Source organism: Lonchura striata, chromosome 8, assembly GCF_050655825.1.
Source record: "Lonchura striata isolate lonStrDom1 chromosome 8, ASM5065582v1, whole genome shotgun sequence".
Classification (NCBI taxonomy): domain Eukaryota; kingdom Metazoa; phylum Chordata; class Aves; order Passeriformes; family Estrildidae; genus Lonchura; species Lonchura striata.
The window spans coordinates 6,356,660-6,374,047 of NC_140710.1; the positions used below are offsets into that span (position 1 = coordinate 6,356,660).

Sequence of the window (17,388 nt, forward strand, 5' to 3'; positions counted from 1 at the left end):
GACTGATCAAACAAGATGCAGTTTCTGTTACAAAACAGGTTAGTTCCCACCACCATGGTATGGAAAATGAATCCTTCAAAAAACAAGAATACAATATCCCACTTCAAGAAGTTTCCTAAGTAACTTCAAGAAATACTTATAAAATGCAGGCCTTGCCTTTATAGAAAGTAAAAAAAAAAAGGAAGAAGAAAGGACTTGAGAAATATTAAAAATCAGCAGTATGCTGATTCACATCTTCCTCCTTTCTCTCCTATTCTCAGCAAAGTGTCCATGAAACAAAATCTAGCTGTGCAGGCAAAATTGCACAAATTAAATTATATATCTGTCAGACACTTCCTCTGATTTATACCCCTTTTAGGCAGATATCAAATTCATGTTTAGATTTGTCTGTACATCTACTTCCTAGCTAGTACAGCCTGCTGTCATTATTACAGTTCAAAAAGTTAACCTTTGTAGCCATTTAAGCTGCTAGATCTGAAAACAAAATTTTTATGTCCATAATCAGTGCTCAAACTTGCACATTAACCTACCTTGCAAAATTATTCAATCTCTTCTTTATTACCTGTTTGAAGCACTGAAAAAAAGCTTCAAACCCACCCCCTCCAACACAAGTAGGGAATTCTAAACAGTCAACTCAGTTTGAAATAGTGATACTTGAGCTTTCAGCTCTTCCCACCACTGTCACAGGCAAAGCTGACAGTAACCATTGCTGTTGGACAATAGTGCAAGCCCAAGTAGCACACACAAACTATTTCAGGTGAAAAAGAAAATATTTATGTCATCCTGGATACTCAGCTTTCTGGTAAGGGCTGTTTTTTGACTACCCACACACAAACTTCCTGTTTTTAAAATTATAAATTACTTGCTATTGAAGCCTTATCTGAAAGGTAATCCTGTCTAGTAAAACCCCTTCTCTCTTGCCACCCAAATATTCAAACTAAATTCTTTCAGGTCAGGAAAACAACAACTCACTGGTGTCTCATGATCAGATTCTATTGCTGTCATCTTCTGAAATACCCTCTTCTTTCAGCAGTGTATCAATAATTCCATCAAGACAATATATTGATGTTCTTATCACCAGGCCTATTTTCACTGAAGCACTTAGACAATAAAAACTTGCTGACATTAATGGAAAAAAAAAGACAGGACAAGAAGTATCAGTCTTAAGAGTAACAAATTATTCTTTACCTGCCACATGTTTTTGATATAGCTAGGAGGAAAGAATGAAGCAGTTCTAGCTCCTAGAATGAAGCAGTCCTAGCAAGTCCTATTCACTAGAGATAATGTACAAGTACAGCACTTGGGGCTTCAAATAATGTTTTAGCTGACCTCTCATTCAATTCAGGCTCCAATTTATCAGAGCTGTCTTCTGAGTGTTAGAAGCCATCACTATTAATTTACTTGTTTTCACATCAGTACATGTTAGCTGGTCAAAGTGAAATGGCAGTAAAGACCAGCAGTGCCTCCATAATGTATTCTACAGATAGGTAATTTCTTTTCAGACAAGTACATAGGGAAGACTTTTTAGAACATTGGTTTGTTTTGGTTTCTTTTTTTTTTTTTTAACCTCAAACCCAAGAGAGAATCTAGTTACAAAGTTTCTCCAACAATTTTCTATGAGAAATTGTGTCTATTTGGGACATAGTTCACTAGAGTACACTTTTATTTTTTATATTCACTGCCTTGAGAGTTCTCCTAAAATGGGAGGACACTTCTGAGAGCTTACCACTCCCTCTGGTGGTTTCTGGAAGAAATATTGGCATAACCTAAGCAGGAAAGAAAATATCTGGACTGAGACTGCAACACTACAGGGACCCAGCCAGGTCTGACCCAGAGCCCAGGAGCCAAAGCCCTCCCAGCTCCCTGTGCTGGGTACAGGCACAGAACCAGAGCAGGAAAAAAGCCAAGGCAGCAGAAGAGACTGGGTTTGGAAGGGTTTAGACCCCTTAGTGACATGCAGGAATTTCAGGGCTCATCCCAGTGCAAGGGAGAGCAGAATCCCAACCCCCATTTCCACTGACTAACTCAGCTGCAAAACATAGAGTAAAAGCCTCCCTTTTTCTTGTCCACCACATTTTAATGGAATGGAAATTAAGTTTAAGCTTTATAATGTTCTTAGTCTGCAAAAATAATCACAAGATAAGTAACAGATCAGAGTGTGGGCCTGTATACCCATAATTTCACCATCTTCTGACAGAGCTTTACTTGTTTAATACCAATTATAAGAAAGCACTAAATTGAATTCATCCTACCTAAGTGCAGTAAAGCACCCATCAGTCCAGTATCTGAATTCCCTGAGGTCCAGAGCAGGCAGTTGTCACACACAGTGCTGGATTCTCTCACTGGCAGACAGCAAACCTTCCACTGCTGCTGCAGGACAGTACTTTAAAACACAGTTCAGCTGGCATTTTACACTTTGCCCCCTCCCCAGCTAAGATTTTATAAAAATACAATTCAAATACGTTCAGCTTCTCTTTATTTTTCTTTAGCTGAAATTAGGTTATCCAATATATCCTGCTAAAAATACAGTCATCCCATAACTTTTTTGAGGAATGGTTCCATTTCACTGAACAAAAACTCACACAGCAGAAAGACATCTCTAAATGGCTAATAAAAATACTCCACATTTTACTTTCCTTTTATATTTAAAATTTTAATATGCAGCTATCTTTTTCAGTGCTCAGTTTTAGAACCAGACAAAATTACATTTTCCATAAGCTTTCAATACACACTGTACTGATTGTGATGATAAAGAACTTGAACGGGTTATAAGCAGACAGCAATATGTGATAAATTTCAAATGAAACTCAAATAAAAACTTGTAAAAATTAATAAGGCTATAAAGTATTACTGCAAGGGGAATTTAGGTATGTCCCAAAAAGATGTGGCCTTTATTGGTTTCTCTTTTACATCCACATTGTGAAGTTGATCACATACAGAACTGATCTGACACGAGGCATTTCAGACAACCTACAACTTCTTAACAGAAATTAAAATAATTATTTGTCCTATTTAAAGAAAACAAAACAAAATTAGAATCCTAACCCAAGCCCCAAAGATCCCCAGCCTTCTTTCATCTTTAGAAGTACTACTATTTCATTTGACTTTTAGCTGTTGCGTGCAAAGTTTAAGGTTTCAAATAAAACCCAGCTGCTCTTCGCCTCCAAAAGTTCTCAGGCACGAGTTCTGCTTGCACAGAAGGACAGAACTTGAAAAAGTGCATTTCTGACTCAGTGCTGTCATGGAAATCCCTAACTTAAGTACACAGATGAGCAAAACCACTTGGGACATTTATTTCCTGTTAAGGATGAAGAACCTGGAACAAGCTGTATCTATAAACAGTAATCTTTGCAATTTATCTACAAGAGAAGCTTAAATTTGGATCACTTTTCATAGCAGTCATTTTTTTAATCAAATCCTAAGGCAACACTCATTTTTTAAGCAGAAACAGACCTCAACAATTTCAAGACTTTACAGGCTTTTCCAAGCCCCACCATGCCCCCCTTCCTTGTAAGGCACATGCCAGTCTCAGAGGAAAAGCTCCCTAAGCTCAGGGACAGCATCTCACAGCCCTGTTGTTTGTGCAGCTGAAGCTAGTACTTTTGTGGGTGCAGTCATAAAACAGGAGATAAAACACTGCAGCAATAGCTGATGTGCCACTGGGGCTCATCTAACCCCAATGGATACCACATATGAAATAGGTAAGGCAACATTTTAGAGGTCCTGGCACAGAAAAGCATTACACTGCTTTAGAGAATCCTATGAGAAATTAATACATGCGAGGCCTTCACTGGATCAAGGTATAAAAGGTACAGCACAGTCCTGGAACCCTCCGTTCAGCCTATTCCCAAAAATGTATAGATAGGGACTAAAATTACTGTAGTTGTAACCTAACTACTAAAGAAAAGTCAACTACTTCAATTATAATCTGTTAACAGTTTATTCAGTGCATGGAAACCTGTGATACAAAGTCTAAACTATGTACAAAACTCAATTTAGCATTGTATAATAATCAACAATATCTTTTATCCCGTGACCATAAATTCAGAATTATTTTTATTATTGCAAGTTCGCTTACAGTTTTGTCTGATTTTAATGGACTCACTGAGTTGTTTTTAGGGCATGTTTCAGGGCAGTTGTTTTCATGACAATCAAGTTATTATAAGGAAAAAGTGTAATTTCATAAGAGAATGAAAAACAGAGACCTCGGAGGGAATGTCTGTGCAAAAGCAGATGTGTTTTTTTCTTGTTTTCTTGGGATTTTTGCACACAGCTGCTGATTGAGAAACTCTGTTTGAAAGAAGTATTTAACTGAAAGTCTCTACCATGGGGCCATTGAGCCATGACTGCAGCTTTGGAGGCATAGTTTGAAATCAAGTCAACAGAGTTGGCTTTCAGTTCACCACCAAAGATTCATAAAACTGCTCCAAAATTTGAGTCCCTCTCCTCAATAGCTGGGTTGTACAACCCACAAGCAGCTCTTCAATACAACCAGTATTAAAGTCGCTAACTAGTTGTAGTCTTGAAAAACATGAGGGGAAAGATACTTTCATACTGCCACAATTACTTTTCCCAACAACTGATTTCACACAGCTCTTGCTCCTGAAAGCAGTCAACCCGCAAATGTTTTAAAAGTAGTTTGATGGAATGATGAACAAAAGAACAGCACTTAAATCCATTCTTCAGGCATTCACTGGTGCAAAAACCATTAAGATGATGGGAGCTCCCCAGTTTGGTTTCAGGAACACACAATATGGAGCTGTCATACACAACAATTTTTTCTGGCAGCCCTCATTCACGGTGCAAGGCAGCTCTTTAAGCCTGTGACATTTTGAATAGTTCTGCTTTCAATACCACCAAATGTCAAGTATCCATGAAGTTTTAAAATACTTAAAGGAACTGACCTTCCTCTGGTACTGTTTTTAGCACTGTTTGCACAATTATGCCAGTTCTGCTTTCAGTTTATTATACAATTTAAATATTTATTTAAAGTGTACACTTAAAGCTAGAATTTAAATCAGATTTTCAAACTTGAATGGTTCACTGGATTATTTCTACAGGATTCCCAAGGGTTATCAAGGCTATAGCTGATGTGTATTTAAGACAGCACTTCTGCCAGAAAACACAAACAAAAAGCAAATTGCATTCAACTCCCCCTTCCTCCTTGATCATTTCTTTGTGTTCATGTCCTCTTCCCAGCATAATGTCAACACACACTTTTCTACACTGACATGCACAAAACAAACAACAGAACAAATTCAGCTGAAAAAATAAACCAGCACAAAGCTATTTTTCATCTGGAATCCAGCTCATGGAACAACTTTACAGCTCCTGCACCAACAGAAGGCAGGAATGAGCCAGTTTGAGACTTGTCTGCTAAATATTTCAGTTAAGCCAACAACACACTGAAAACCTACAATGTTTTAGTAATGTACATATATAAGTTATTCCCATAAGAGAAAACACTGAAACATGAGTAGAGTCACAAATCCAAGAATACTGAGGGGAAAAAATAAATAATTTGTCAAGCCATTGGTCAAACTGATCCAAAATGGCAAATTTGGCACATTGTTATTTAATTCATATTTTCCTTTAAAAAAAAAAAGTGGCCATTTACTGATATCAGACAATCATTTACTTACGCAAAACTATATGAAAAGAATATTTGGATGACAAGTCCAGATAATATATTGTAAATTACAGAATTCATAAGTAACTTTACACAAAAGTAACTAGAAGCAAATTTGAGGATGAACATTTCCATTTTGAATGAGGAAAAAAGCTCCTGGATTACAGAAGTGGAAAAAATAAAAAGCCAACAATTTGGCAATTTGGATAAAAGGCTTTTGTAAAACACCTTGTAAATGCACATGAGAAGATTCACATTCACATGTACAAGTAGTACTACTATAGTTCACTGCAATAGAAGCACAGAGAATGGAACACACAAATGAAAACAAAAATAAATGTGACCATTACATTTTTTTTCTTTTTCTTCTGACTCTGACTTGATGTAAAATCTTTCAACTTGCTCCTTTAAAGTTCTGATCATTCCAGAAATGGAATTTCATTGAATTCATATGTTTCTGATGTATGTATCCAAACCATACTCAGGTTAACAGCTATTCATTCCACCAAAAGACAAAGCATAACCTTTTTGTTCCCCCAGAGTGCAGTGCTATTGCACACTAATGCTGTTTGAATATTTATTTCACATTAAGGGTGCTTTTCTGCAGTCTATTTTAAGTAACTACCAAGGAGGGTTAAGTACAGGAGTGCAAGGACATGCCTATGAAGAAGTCTGTGGCTCAGGCTCTAATGGAAAGTTCAGCTGTATCAGGAGTTATTTGCCTGCAGTTTTCCACACCTTCCCAGCCAAAGGTTAACAGGCTGTGGGACCTGCTGGAGAAAGTGTCTCCTGCCTGCAGAACTTACTGGATTGCAGTGGGCTGAGGAGCCTGGAGAGATGATGAGCAGGCACAAGCTGATCAGGTACCTGGAATCCCTCGTACCAACAAAACTGCTTCCAGATCGTGTGTTCAGACAGCCGGGCTGGAACCAGCCCAGCCCAGCCGTGCATTACTCTCCTGGGAGGGGCCAGATCCAGGTTCAAACAGCAGCCCAGCCACATTCACCCAGGCAGAATGAGACAACTCCATTGCTCCAGACTGAAACTGGTCCAGAGGGAGCCCTGAGCACATGATCCCACAGCTCATCCCAAACACGAGGCTGCCTGTGCAGAGTACAACAGGCCATTGCCCCATTAAATAGAATCCCAAACATGCCAATGTTTCCAATTAATGCTATTTACGAGCCACATAATCTACCAGTAAGGAGTTACTACTCCAACACTAAAGCTGAAGCCAACAGTGTCCTACTACCTTCTCAGGGGTAGGACTGGTTCTTGAGGTGTGTGATCAGCTGGGACTAGGTCTGAGTTAGCCTTCAAACACTGCTCCTGCTGGCCCTGCTGCCCTGGGAGCAGCCCTGCCAGCACACACAGAGAGGAGGGTGTGCCCAAGGACCAGCTCTTTTGGCAGGCAGGTTTCAGCACGACACAGCCTTAGGTAAAAGAATGAATTCAGGTGTCTGGAGAGTGGCCCAGCGAGCACTTCAGAGACATACGAGCTCATGGATGGGAAGAGCATTCTGAAGGAAATGTTCACTGCAACCACTTCTTAGTGGTAAAGGTACATAAAGCAGAGAACGTGATTTTATTCCTTGAACCCAACTTGAACTTTTTAGGATAGGTAGTTAAAAAAAGGGGTTTTAAATTTTTGAACTAAAAGTTGTTATACCAACAGAGAACATAATAAATTATACAAAATTAAAGTGTAATGTATGTGTAGAGGTACCCAATAATAGGAAAAAATTAAATAATATATTTCTATTAAACAGCTGAAGACCATAGGATGAAAGTCAGAGCAATATCCAGAATTATAATTATACACACTAGTCATCAACAAATGTTTCTATTTGTGTAGCTGACCATTAAAAGACTTTGCACCTTGGACTGCTACTTAGACCACACTGACTAATTCATCTCTGTCAAGCAGCTGACATTTGAAGAGACATTAAATAGCAACTATAAAAGCACTTCTATTTCTCCATCCATATCCAGGAGAGAGATTTTGAACCCACATGAACAAAATTGAGAGCCTGTGACAGTTCTGTGGGAAGAGCCTTACCCCTTACTGTCCCAGTATGATGGAAATCCATATTTAGGGAAAAAGTTTTATATGCAATGCTTCTGCATGAATAAAGCTTCATAGACAATATGTAATATGTCAAGTTATTTGCTGTACAGCTATTACAACTTCCTACAGATTTAAGTTGTATGAGTTTTATTCAGCCTGATACACTAATTGCTCCATGAGAAGAAAACTTAGGTGCATGGATGCAGTTCACCCAGTGACCCTTCAGATTTCAGGGTACACCCTTTAAAAAAATTCCTACCATTAAAATACTTGTAAGTTATGTAAAGATATGAATAAGGAAGTTGAACAAGCCAGTAAGGCAGGATCTGTCAGGGGTTATGCAAAAAAAAAAAAAAAGTTAAGAAAACTGTTTAATACACCGCAGTGAAAAAGTTCGTGCTGGGAAGTCCTGAACGGAAACGGGAAAGTCGATCCGGCTCTGGGAAGCACCTGCCGGGCGGCAGCGAGCCCGCCAAGCGCGGCGGGAACGAAGCGCGGGGCGCGGGAACGAAGCGCGGGGCGCGGGAACGAAGCGCGGGGCGCGGCGGGGCGCGGCGGGGCGCGCACGGCCCCGGGAAGGCGGCACCGCCCCGCGCCCGCCGGCTGGGCTGAGCCCCCGGATCGGGGCCAGAGCGACTTCCCGCCGGACAGGGCGGGGAGCGCCGGGACGGCGGGACCGGCAGCGCGCGGCCAGCACCGAGCAAGGCTCCGGGGCGGGAGGGTGCGCGGCCCCGGAGCTGCCGGGAGTGCCCGGGCGGGTCCCGCAGCCGCTCCCGCCGGCGGCGCCGCCCGCCGCCAACAACAACAGCGCCGCTCGCCCCCGCCACTCCATCTCCCCGCAGCGCCGCCCCATTGGCTGCTCCCGCCGCCTCCTCCTCTCCCATTGGTCGCTCCCGCCGCCTCCTCTTTCCCCATTGGCCGCCCGGGCGCCCGCACGCCCTGAGTCCCCTCCCCGCCCCCACCCTGCGCCTGAGCCGGTCCCCGGCGCCTCCTCGCCCGCCCGGCCCGCCCGCCGCCCCTCACCGTGTAGTAGGAGAGCAGCCCCGCGTTGTAGTCCAGCACGAACCACCGGTACTGCCAGCCCTTCATTACATTGGTCCATTTGCTCAGCGGGCCCTCCATGATAGACGCCATCTTAGCACCGGACCGGCACCGCCGCGCACGCCGCGCGTTCGGTGAGGGGAGCGGGGGAGAGACTCGGCGGCCGCCGGGCGGGGAGGGGCGGAGCACGCAGCGGCGGGGCGGGGCCATGGGGCCCCTCTGCCCCGGGGGCGGTGTTTGCGCGCGCAGCGGGGAGGGGCCGTGAGGGGAGCGGAGCCCGGCGGGGGCAGCCCCGGGGTCTGGAGGGATGGAGTTTGGGATGCGGGGATTGAGGGCACTGCCTGAGGGATTCCAGCCCCGCGGCTGCTGCTCACGGCCCCGGGGCAGCAGAGGGCGAGGCGCGAGGGAGGGCTGTGAGGCGGTGCCGTGAGGGCTCTGTGGCGGTGCCGTGAGGGCTCTGTGGCGGTGCCGTGAGGGCTCTGAGGCGGTGCCGTGAGGGCTGTGAGGCGGTGCCGTGAGGGCTCTGAGGCGGTGCCGTGAGGGCTCTGAGGCGGTGCCGTGAGGGCTGTGAGGCGGTGCCGTGAGGGCTCTGAGGCGGTGCCGTGAGGGCTCTGAGGCGGTGCCGTGAGGGCTGTGAGGCGGTGCCGTGTGGGCTCTGTGGCGGTGCCGTGAGGGCACGGCGCGTTGGCTCTGCGGAGTGTGAGGGCGTCATCCTGTCCCCTAAAGCACTTTGGAACCTTTTAGTCCCTCTCTAAAATACTTGGCACTGCTTGGAAGCCTTGAGCATCTCTCGCTGGTGTACTTGTCCCCTCTGCCTCTCGGCTTTTTGCATGTCCAAAGTGCCTTAAGTCTAAACCAAAGTAGGCGTAACCATTGAGTCTGAGAGGGCTTCTCTTCAAAGTGCTCCACGTCCACAGTGGAGCATGAGTCGAGATGACCTTTAAAAGTTAAGGCTTCAATGTGACGCAGCTTTCCTGTGGACTGATCCAAGAATGTGGAATGAATTCCCCAGGAGCTACGGACAATTGCAAATCTGTTGTTCAGCACAAGGCATGGTTTTGGCACTCATCTCCTCTGACATAAGTACAGAACTTGAGCTGTACTTTAACATGAAAATTTCAAAGGAGCCATAGGGATACTCATGTTCCTTCCTAGGGATCAACAATAAAGCAGCAGAAGTAGTGGTTTTACCATGAGGTTTGTGTTTATCATGCAGTCTAGCATGTTCATTAATAACATTTTTTCCTTTCCCCCTTATAGTCCTTTTTTATTATTTTACTATTTAAATTCCTCTATAGTCGGGCTGAAGTAGGTTTAGTGTCTCACAACACTGCAGCTTTATACTAAGTTAGCCAAAATTTAATAGAAAATTACCCCTTTAGTGAAAAAGAATCACTGTGTTTGGTTTTAGGAAATAAGAAATATTCCAGATTTCTAATTGTCTCCCCATATTACATGTCACATCATACACTAGTTTGTCACCAATGGGAATTTGGAACATTGATACTTCTCAGAGTCACCTGGTGGTGTGTTTATGTGTGGGGTTACCAATTTAGGGTACCTAATGCACAATCTGATTTTGAAATCTGGCTTGTTAATATAGACAATATTTTTTTCCAAACTGCGTATGACCCTAGTAGTCTGGTTTTGTTTTTTATTTTCACTGACTAAACAAAGCAGAACTGCCTAGAGATTATACCCAGGCAAGCAAAACAAAAAACATCAGATGGTGCCAGAACATTACTAGTGCTGCCAGTTAAAGCTGTAGCTGGACTGGAGATTTATTATCTCAGATCACTCCTTCTATTATGCAACAGAAGTTGAAACAATGCAAAGAACTAATGGGAAAAAAACCCCCTCGGCTTCACCCTGAAAAACCTGTGTGTGGGTAGAGCATCCACAATAGGAAATTCTCCACAGAAGAGCTTTTTATTTACCTTGGTTTGCCAGAGGTTGAATTTCCCGAACTTCAGTTTACACTGAATATCTTAATAGTTCTCTGTTCTCTTTGACTCTTTTTTTTTTTTGGGAAGAAATGTGACAAAGACTTGTATCCACCTGGAAAAGCATGTATTTTAGATATCTCATTTTAGCTAAAAGTTTAGAGTAGGAAAATTTGTGTTAACAGGTATAAAAGGGAGAATTCAGCTCAAGGTTTCTTTTAGAAATGTAGTGTGGATAGTCTCTTAAAGCAATTTGGCAGAGATCAGGGAATCATTGTTTTTCAGAAAGCCCCACACAGATTGAAATAAATACATTTAAAATTACAGTCTTTGAGCATCCAGGGTATATAATACAGGTTTATGCACTTTCATGCTAGGATGCTCTATCTTCTGTGCCTGTCAAATAACTCCTCTATATTGAACATGGATCATGAGGACACTACTGAAGGATTTAGGATGAGCTGCTTAGATCCTTCTGATAAAGATTCTTGGGGCCTATTCAAATTCTTTTGAAAAATCAATGAAAACATTTTAGTTCATTTAAACAAATCAATAAACTGAAATCAGCAATGTGCCATAATCTCTTTTTATACCTTTTTATTTTAAATCATTAGCATCAATGATTTTGAATTAAAATTGGCTTAAAATAGAAGTTAGTGAGTAATTTCTTAATAGAAGAATTTGGTTTGCTTTAACATGTTCTGTCTGAATTCCATCTGGATCAGTTACAAAAAGCTGCTATTTCTGTAATTATAGGCAGTTTATTGTGATGTTCTCCATATTTTACAGAACTTAATTCAGACTGGAGTGTCACCCTCTGTACCATTTAGTACTTACTGTCACCTGAGAGAATAACATACTACACAACTAACAGAACTGGGCTGAAGGCAGCAGCTGTTAGCTTGTGCTGCCTTTTTTTCTTACACTGCTCCATCCACTGAAAATCTTGCCCAGCACCATTCTCTTGCCTCACACAGGTCTCAGTTCTGTTATCCTGCCACAGTGTCCCAGCCACACACACATCTCCTGACCATGAAGTGGCCTCCAGGGTACTCAGACTGTCCCAGCAGGAATGTAGGGGGAAACCTCAGATATGCCCAGTCCTTCCTGTGTTTTCCAGGACATCCCAATTTGCACCCTACTTTAAAAAATTTCTTCTATGTTATTTTTCTTTGTCCAAGCTTGTCCAGTAAATTACATTTTTGCCATTACAGTTTAGATCCTCATGGTTTCCAGCCAGAAGGAAGACACTGCTGGTCAGAGTAACTACCAGTGAAGGACCAGGGTAGAAAATGGAAGCAAGAGAACACTGGAAGCCTGATTCTTTATGAAGAAAATGCTTTTCTGTTGTAATTTTGCTGAAGTTATGGCTGAGCTCAGAAGAACCTCAGTGATGAAGTTGTGGCTTGTGGGTTTCCTTCAGGGTGTCTGGGAGTGTGGCTGGCAGCAGTGAAAGTGCCTTTTGGTTCTCCCAACAGCTGCAATTGCTTGGGGTTCTGAGGAACATAAGGAAGACATTTGAGAAGAGAACAAATAACAAATAACAAATAATTTTGTTTCAGTTTCTTGTCCAACTTCAGAAATGTTCTGGTAGTTTAATTTTGTATTTCTTTTTCTGTAAGTTCACTGTGTCAACTACTGATAATGTAATCATCATAATTAATAATTTATGTTTTAGTGGGGTGATAGTGGACGATTATTTTTTCGCTTGTTGGTAGCAAATAATGTCTTTTATTTGTACCTTCAGGGAAATATTCCCTCCATTTTATTTTTTACGGGTAATAAATGCAGTAATAAACTACAATCAAGTAGAAGATGAAGCATTCTGTGTCATCCTCAGTCTCCAGCTACTGTCCTTTACAGGTATTTTCTAGTCCCTCTGTGCACATCCCAATTACACTAAGAACAGGAGCACTGTCAGAGCCTAAACATTTTTTATTTTATTTCTTCAGAATTATGTTTGGTTTAGGGGATTATAGAGAGGAAGATAGATGGGAGAGAATCACCTTCACCCTACAAGCAGTCATTCTTCAAAGACAATGATTAAATCAAGAATGACAGTAAGTGCCATTGTAAGTAGATTTTCTGAATAGATTTATTATACTGTCACTGGGTTTAATACAAATATTTATGAAAAAAATCAACACGACAGTGGAAGGAGGACAGTAGCTGATTTCTGAGGCAAACAATTCTCTTGGGCCTTTTGTGCCAATTCCTCTATGATTCTATGAAACAAAAGCCATTAGCAATACATTTTCCCAATTCTGTCCATTTAAATCTAGTTTTCTCTGATTTTAATGAATTGTCATAAATTCATTAAATTGGTCAGGGATGGGGAACCTAGTTGTGGGTTAAGCAGACCTTTCAGAGTCTTCTAAATGACTCCATATTAGCATATTCTGGAAAAAATCAAATTACAGCAGGTTGTATGGGAATCAAGTAATCACGTCTCAGAATCCCAGTCCTGTTTTTGCTTATTGCTTATGGCTGTGTTTGGTGGAAGTTCACAACAGAAGGGGCTTTTCTTTTTGAACATTAGATCTGCCTTCCTGCAGTTCAGAATCTCATCCTTCCATGGTGTGTTTAGAGCTGCACTGGAGAGCACTGGAATATTGGAGCCAGTTCCCCAAAACCCGTGGAATATGTTCAACCAAACTGCGATGCCATTTTAGACAGGGCTGAAGACTCTCTCTTGCATTTAAGATAGAGATGATGCTGAAACTCAGATTTATTCTGTGTGTAGTTATTTAATCCTCCCTGGTAGTGCTGTCTGTCAGAGGGATGATGCAGCAAACACGCAGCTGACTCACCTCGCTGGCACGGGCACTTGGCAGGACGGGGAGGAGTTTGTCAGATGATGTCAGATGTTGTTGCAGTGTGTTAAAACAGGGAGTGGAGGTGCTTAATTAAGCAACTCCAGTGACTCACCTAATGGCCACATACTGCTACAAGGTCTACAGAGAAACACATTTTAAGGACATTATAAATTGGAGTAGCTTTGAAACAGTAACAAAACCTAAATTTTTGGTGTGGTCTCTTAAGAGTAAATTCAGGTTTTGCATGACAGTTTGACATAATGTTATCTGGGAGTTGCAGGAGTGTAGATTGCCACTTTAGGACTCAACATCTCTTCAATAAGTACATTTCTGGGCTTGTTGAGGGGCTTGGCTGTTAAGAAATGTGATTATCTTCTGCACTCACTTTACCCAGAGGACAAAGAATTCCTCCCACATATCCTGATCACACTTGAGATCTTCAGTGTTCTCAGAAGAAGGAATTAATGGCAGTAAAAATTTAATGGGCAAAGCACCTTCTAACAAATTCTGTTACTTAAACATAGTAGAAATCTAATGCAAAATACTTTTTAAAATTACCTAGCCTTTATACTGAAGAAATAGTTATGCAGGCTATTTTCCATCTCTAAGCTGGCTGAGTTCTGGTAATCTGCAAATCAATCCAGCAAGTAGAAAAATACTTGAATGAATTTTGGTGAACAATTCACTGTCATCTTTGTATTATTTTATTATAGAAGTTAAATGTCATCATTTACTCTTGAGATCAACAGGCCATGGACACTTCTAAAATTCAGAGTGGATAGGGTGCTGGGCCATATTGTCTAGTTTGTACTTTCACCAAGAAAGAATGGACTGTATTATCCTTGAGGATAATATGGTAATTCCAACCTGGTATTGTGTGAGTCTATGATTCTTTGCTGAGTACAGGAGTTTAGAATTCACAGCGTGCTGAATCCCATTTCATACTCCTAATGCATTGCTTAGATGGGTAATGCCTCATCATTTGATTTAAACGTCTTATCATCCTCTGGGCAGAATGTATTTAAAATTTAATGCAGAAGTCCCTGCTATTTTCTCAACCGCAAATAAGTGATTCCTACTTTAGCCTCCACAGAGACTTTGAAAAGATACAGAGGAATGCTGCTCAACTGGAATGTTTCCTTCATTGCAGCTGTGGTATGCAGCCCACTGCTACAAAAAGGCAAATACATATAATCCCTTTTCCTGAAGCTTTCTCACCATCACCTATTTTCATGGTGTTTGCCCTATTAAAGTGTTCAAGCAAAGTTACTTGCTCTTTGTAGTCAGTTTAGCAAGAATTCAATTCATCCATCATCATCATCTTCTTAAGAAATTTAGACTTACAGTAGAATTTGATGTGTAGCAAATTTAGCAAGGGAAAAGGTAAGAATTCGATTAGTAGAGTATTGTCACTATTCATAAGGATTAGGTGCTGTGTTTGTTTTCAGTTAAGGGCTGTTTTTCTTTATACACTGTATTTATTTGTTCTTAATAGATACAGCAATAACAAAGGTAGTATTCAATACTGGTGTTTACACAGACAAGTAGGCTCCAAAATATATGCATGTTTTACTGTTATGAACAATATCCACACTCAGTGGTACAAAGTCATGGTAAAATCTGGAGGGAAAATATCTTTTTCCCTATCTTTTTTCCCCCATTTTTTTTTCGCCAGGTAAATAACAGATATCTGACTGTGATAATTTTTAGGGTATTAAATAGGTGCTGAAAAGAAGGATGAAAGTAAAATAGGGAGACCTAGAGCTGAGCAATCCATCATAATACACAAGTACAATGTGTGCCTTTATTGCTCATTTAATTTCCATAACTAGAGGTATTAAAGGGGTATCTGTTAAAACTAAGTTTCCATTGTGTCAATGTAGAATGAGTTTCTGTCTCTTCTACATTTTATTCTGGAATTTAAGGTAAAATAATTTTTCTTGAGGTCTAGCATCACTCCCAGGGATTTGTGTGTAGGAGGAGTCCGTGAGCAATATAAGCCCTCATTTAATACTGCCCTGATTTTGGGATGCTAAAAAGATTTTTCTTTAGGGTTACTGTTTCTTGTATAAGAATGAGAGACAAAACTAGCAAAGTTTATCCTAAAAAAAAACCCAAAAAAACCCAAAAAAATGGAGAAGATTTTTTCTTCTTATCTGAGAATGAAAAATCATTTTTCATGCCTAATTAAAGGATTTGCTTTCTCCCTGTTCTCATGAAAGCAAAAATGCAGAATTTTTTTTCCATCCTATTCAACTCGCTCTCTCTCTCTCCTATGAAAAATGAAAAAAGAAAGGCAAAAACTAATTTAGTAGAAGAAAAATAAGTAATCAGCAGAATACACTCAGGTTGCTCCCCAAAAATCATGATGTGCACTTGCACATTAGAAAGTGCACTTTAGAAAGTAGATGGGTGCTTTGCTACTGTACCAGCTCTCAGGAGCTGTCAGGAGAATATTCAATTTATATGTGAACTCCCAGACTCATGCAGAATGCAGCTACATCAGATCTCCAGATGAAGTGAAGCTTCAGTTTGGAGCAGCACCTCCTGCAGCTCCATCAGCTTGGTATGAGCAGGAATAAAACCCAGCTTCAAGATCAAGGAAAGCCCTTCACACACTGGTGAGGTTTCAGTCTTGGTAGGGTGAAGACAAAAGCTTTGGACATAATATTGGATACATTAAGCTGCTGTCCAAAGTAAAACAACCACTCACAAGAATTAACTCCAGCTCAGGTAACTTCTGAACTGTAAATCATTGGAAGTTTGGTAAGTCCACCAGAACAGTCTCACTACATTTTCCACTCCTACCATTTTCCATAGCTATTGGCTATTGAGATAAGACACTGGAGATAGGACACTGAGCTGGACAGGACACCTTTCTTCTGAGCCATCAATGCTATTTTTTATTTTTAATATTAATATGATATTATTAATAATATTACTTTATTTTTCTTATTTTCATTTAGGGACTTATTTTCACCAAGGGACAATTTAACTATTATTTCAAGGAGAGTTTTGGGTTGTTAGGGCTATTTTTCACTAAAAGAGTGGTATCTTTGTGGGATCTTTAATAATATTGTAGCCTAATTTTTACATTTTAGTAGTTAGACCTTACTTTGCTGCTTCTCCAACATGAACAGTTTTGCTGATTTTTGCTGAAGCAGAAGTTGCTCAGAACTGTTGAAATACACCCAGATGTCATGGACTGAAACAAAGGAAATCCTATTCAGCTTGTACGCAGCAGCACACACAGGGCAGCTCTGTTACTCACTTTGTAAGCCAAGAAAATCCAGGCCTTGTTGCATCTATCTGCTTCCAAGTTTCAAAAGTTCAGTCTGTGAACTTCCCAGTGCCCCAATAAACTATTGCAGCAGTAACTGCAATGTAACTTCTAAGAAAATCCTACAATAACATTAATATTAAAATCTCTAAGTGCTACTGGAGTTAACCAAATTCTCTGGACAATTGACAAAATGGAGAGTTACATAATTTACTTTCCATTGCCCAAGAGAATTAGTTTTTGAAAATAAGCTTGTAAGGAATGTACTTAACAAGGAAGTCTAACAATAAAAACAGTCTGTAGTGTACAGTGAAACATTAATTTGCATAGCATAAGCTGAAGTTGGTAATGTTTAGGACATCATAGTTTCTTCCAGTGGTGTGTTTACTTGAGATATACACAATAAAGAATTTGTTCTAATTTACTGGTCAAATGTGCAATATAGTTTGGAGATAGCAGCTTTGAGCCTTTGGAAATAAGTTACCCAACAGAAGTGCAAGTTTAGTCAGGTGTTTCTCACTCCAGGCCAAACAGCCCAAATGTTGTTCACACTTTTGTGTTCCTTTGTTGTTGAGGTAGTTACAAGTACATAATCAAGAGCAAAATTTATT

At 40.8% G+C, this 17,388-nt stretch overlaps 2 protein-coding genes across 10 annotated transcripts in view; one reads left to right on the forward strand and one right to left on the reverse strand.

Annotated features, from left to right (window-relative positions):
- OSBPL9 (oxysterol binding protein like 9) overlaps positions 1-8,949 on the reverse strand; it is a 57,692-nt gene extending 48,743 nt beyond the window's left edge. For 4 of the 8 annotated variants that reach the window (XR_014957017.1, XM_085586264.1, XM_085586263.1 and 1 more), the window contains exon 1: positions 8,721-8,949. Coding sequence is in view for 6 of the 8 variants with exons in the window: in XM_085586264.1 (XP_085442390.1) it covers positions 8,721-8,948 (228 nt within the window). In the remaining 2 variants the exon portion in view is untranslated. Of the gene's footprint in view, positions 1-972; positions 8,231-8,720 lie in introns of those variants that run through there. The other 4 variants (XR_013340438.2, XM_021529323.4, XM_021529315.4 and 1 more) reach the window with 2 other exon arrangements.
- EPS15 (epidermal growth factor receptor pathway substrate 15) overlaps positions 8,733-17,388 on the forward strand; it is a 68,873-nt gene continuing 60,217 nt past the window's right edge. The window contains exons 1-3 of one of the 2 annotated variants that reach the window (XM_021529282.3): positions 8,733-8,872; positions 11,896-12,544; positions 12,634-12,753. In XM_021529282.3, coding sequence (XP_021384957.2) covers positions 12,673-12,753 — 81 coding nt within the window. In that variant the 5' untranslated portion in view covers positions 8,733-8,872; positions 11,896-12,544; positions 12,634-12,672. The remainder of the gene's footprint in view (positions 8,873-11,895; positions 12,545-12,633; positions 12,754-17,388) is intronic. The other variant, XM_021529273.3, reaches the window with a different exon arrangement.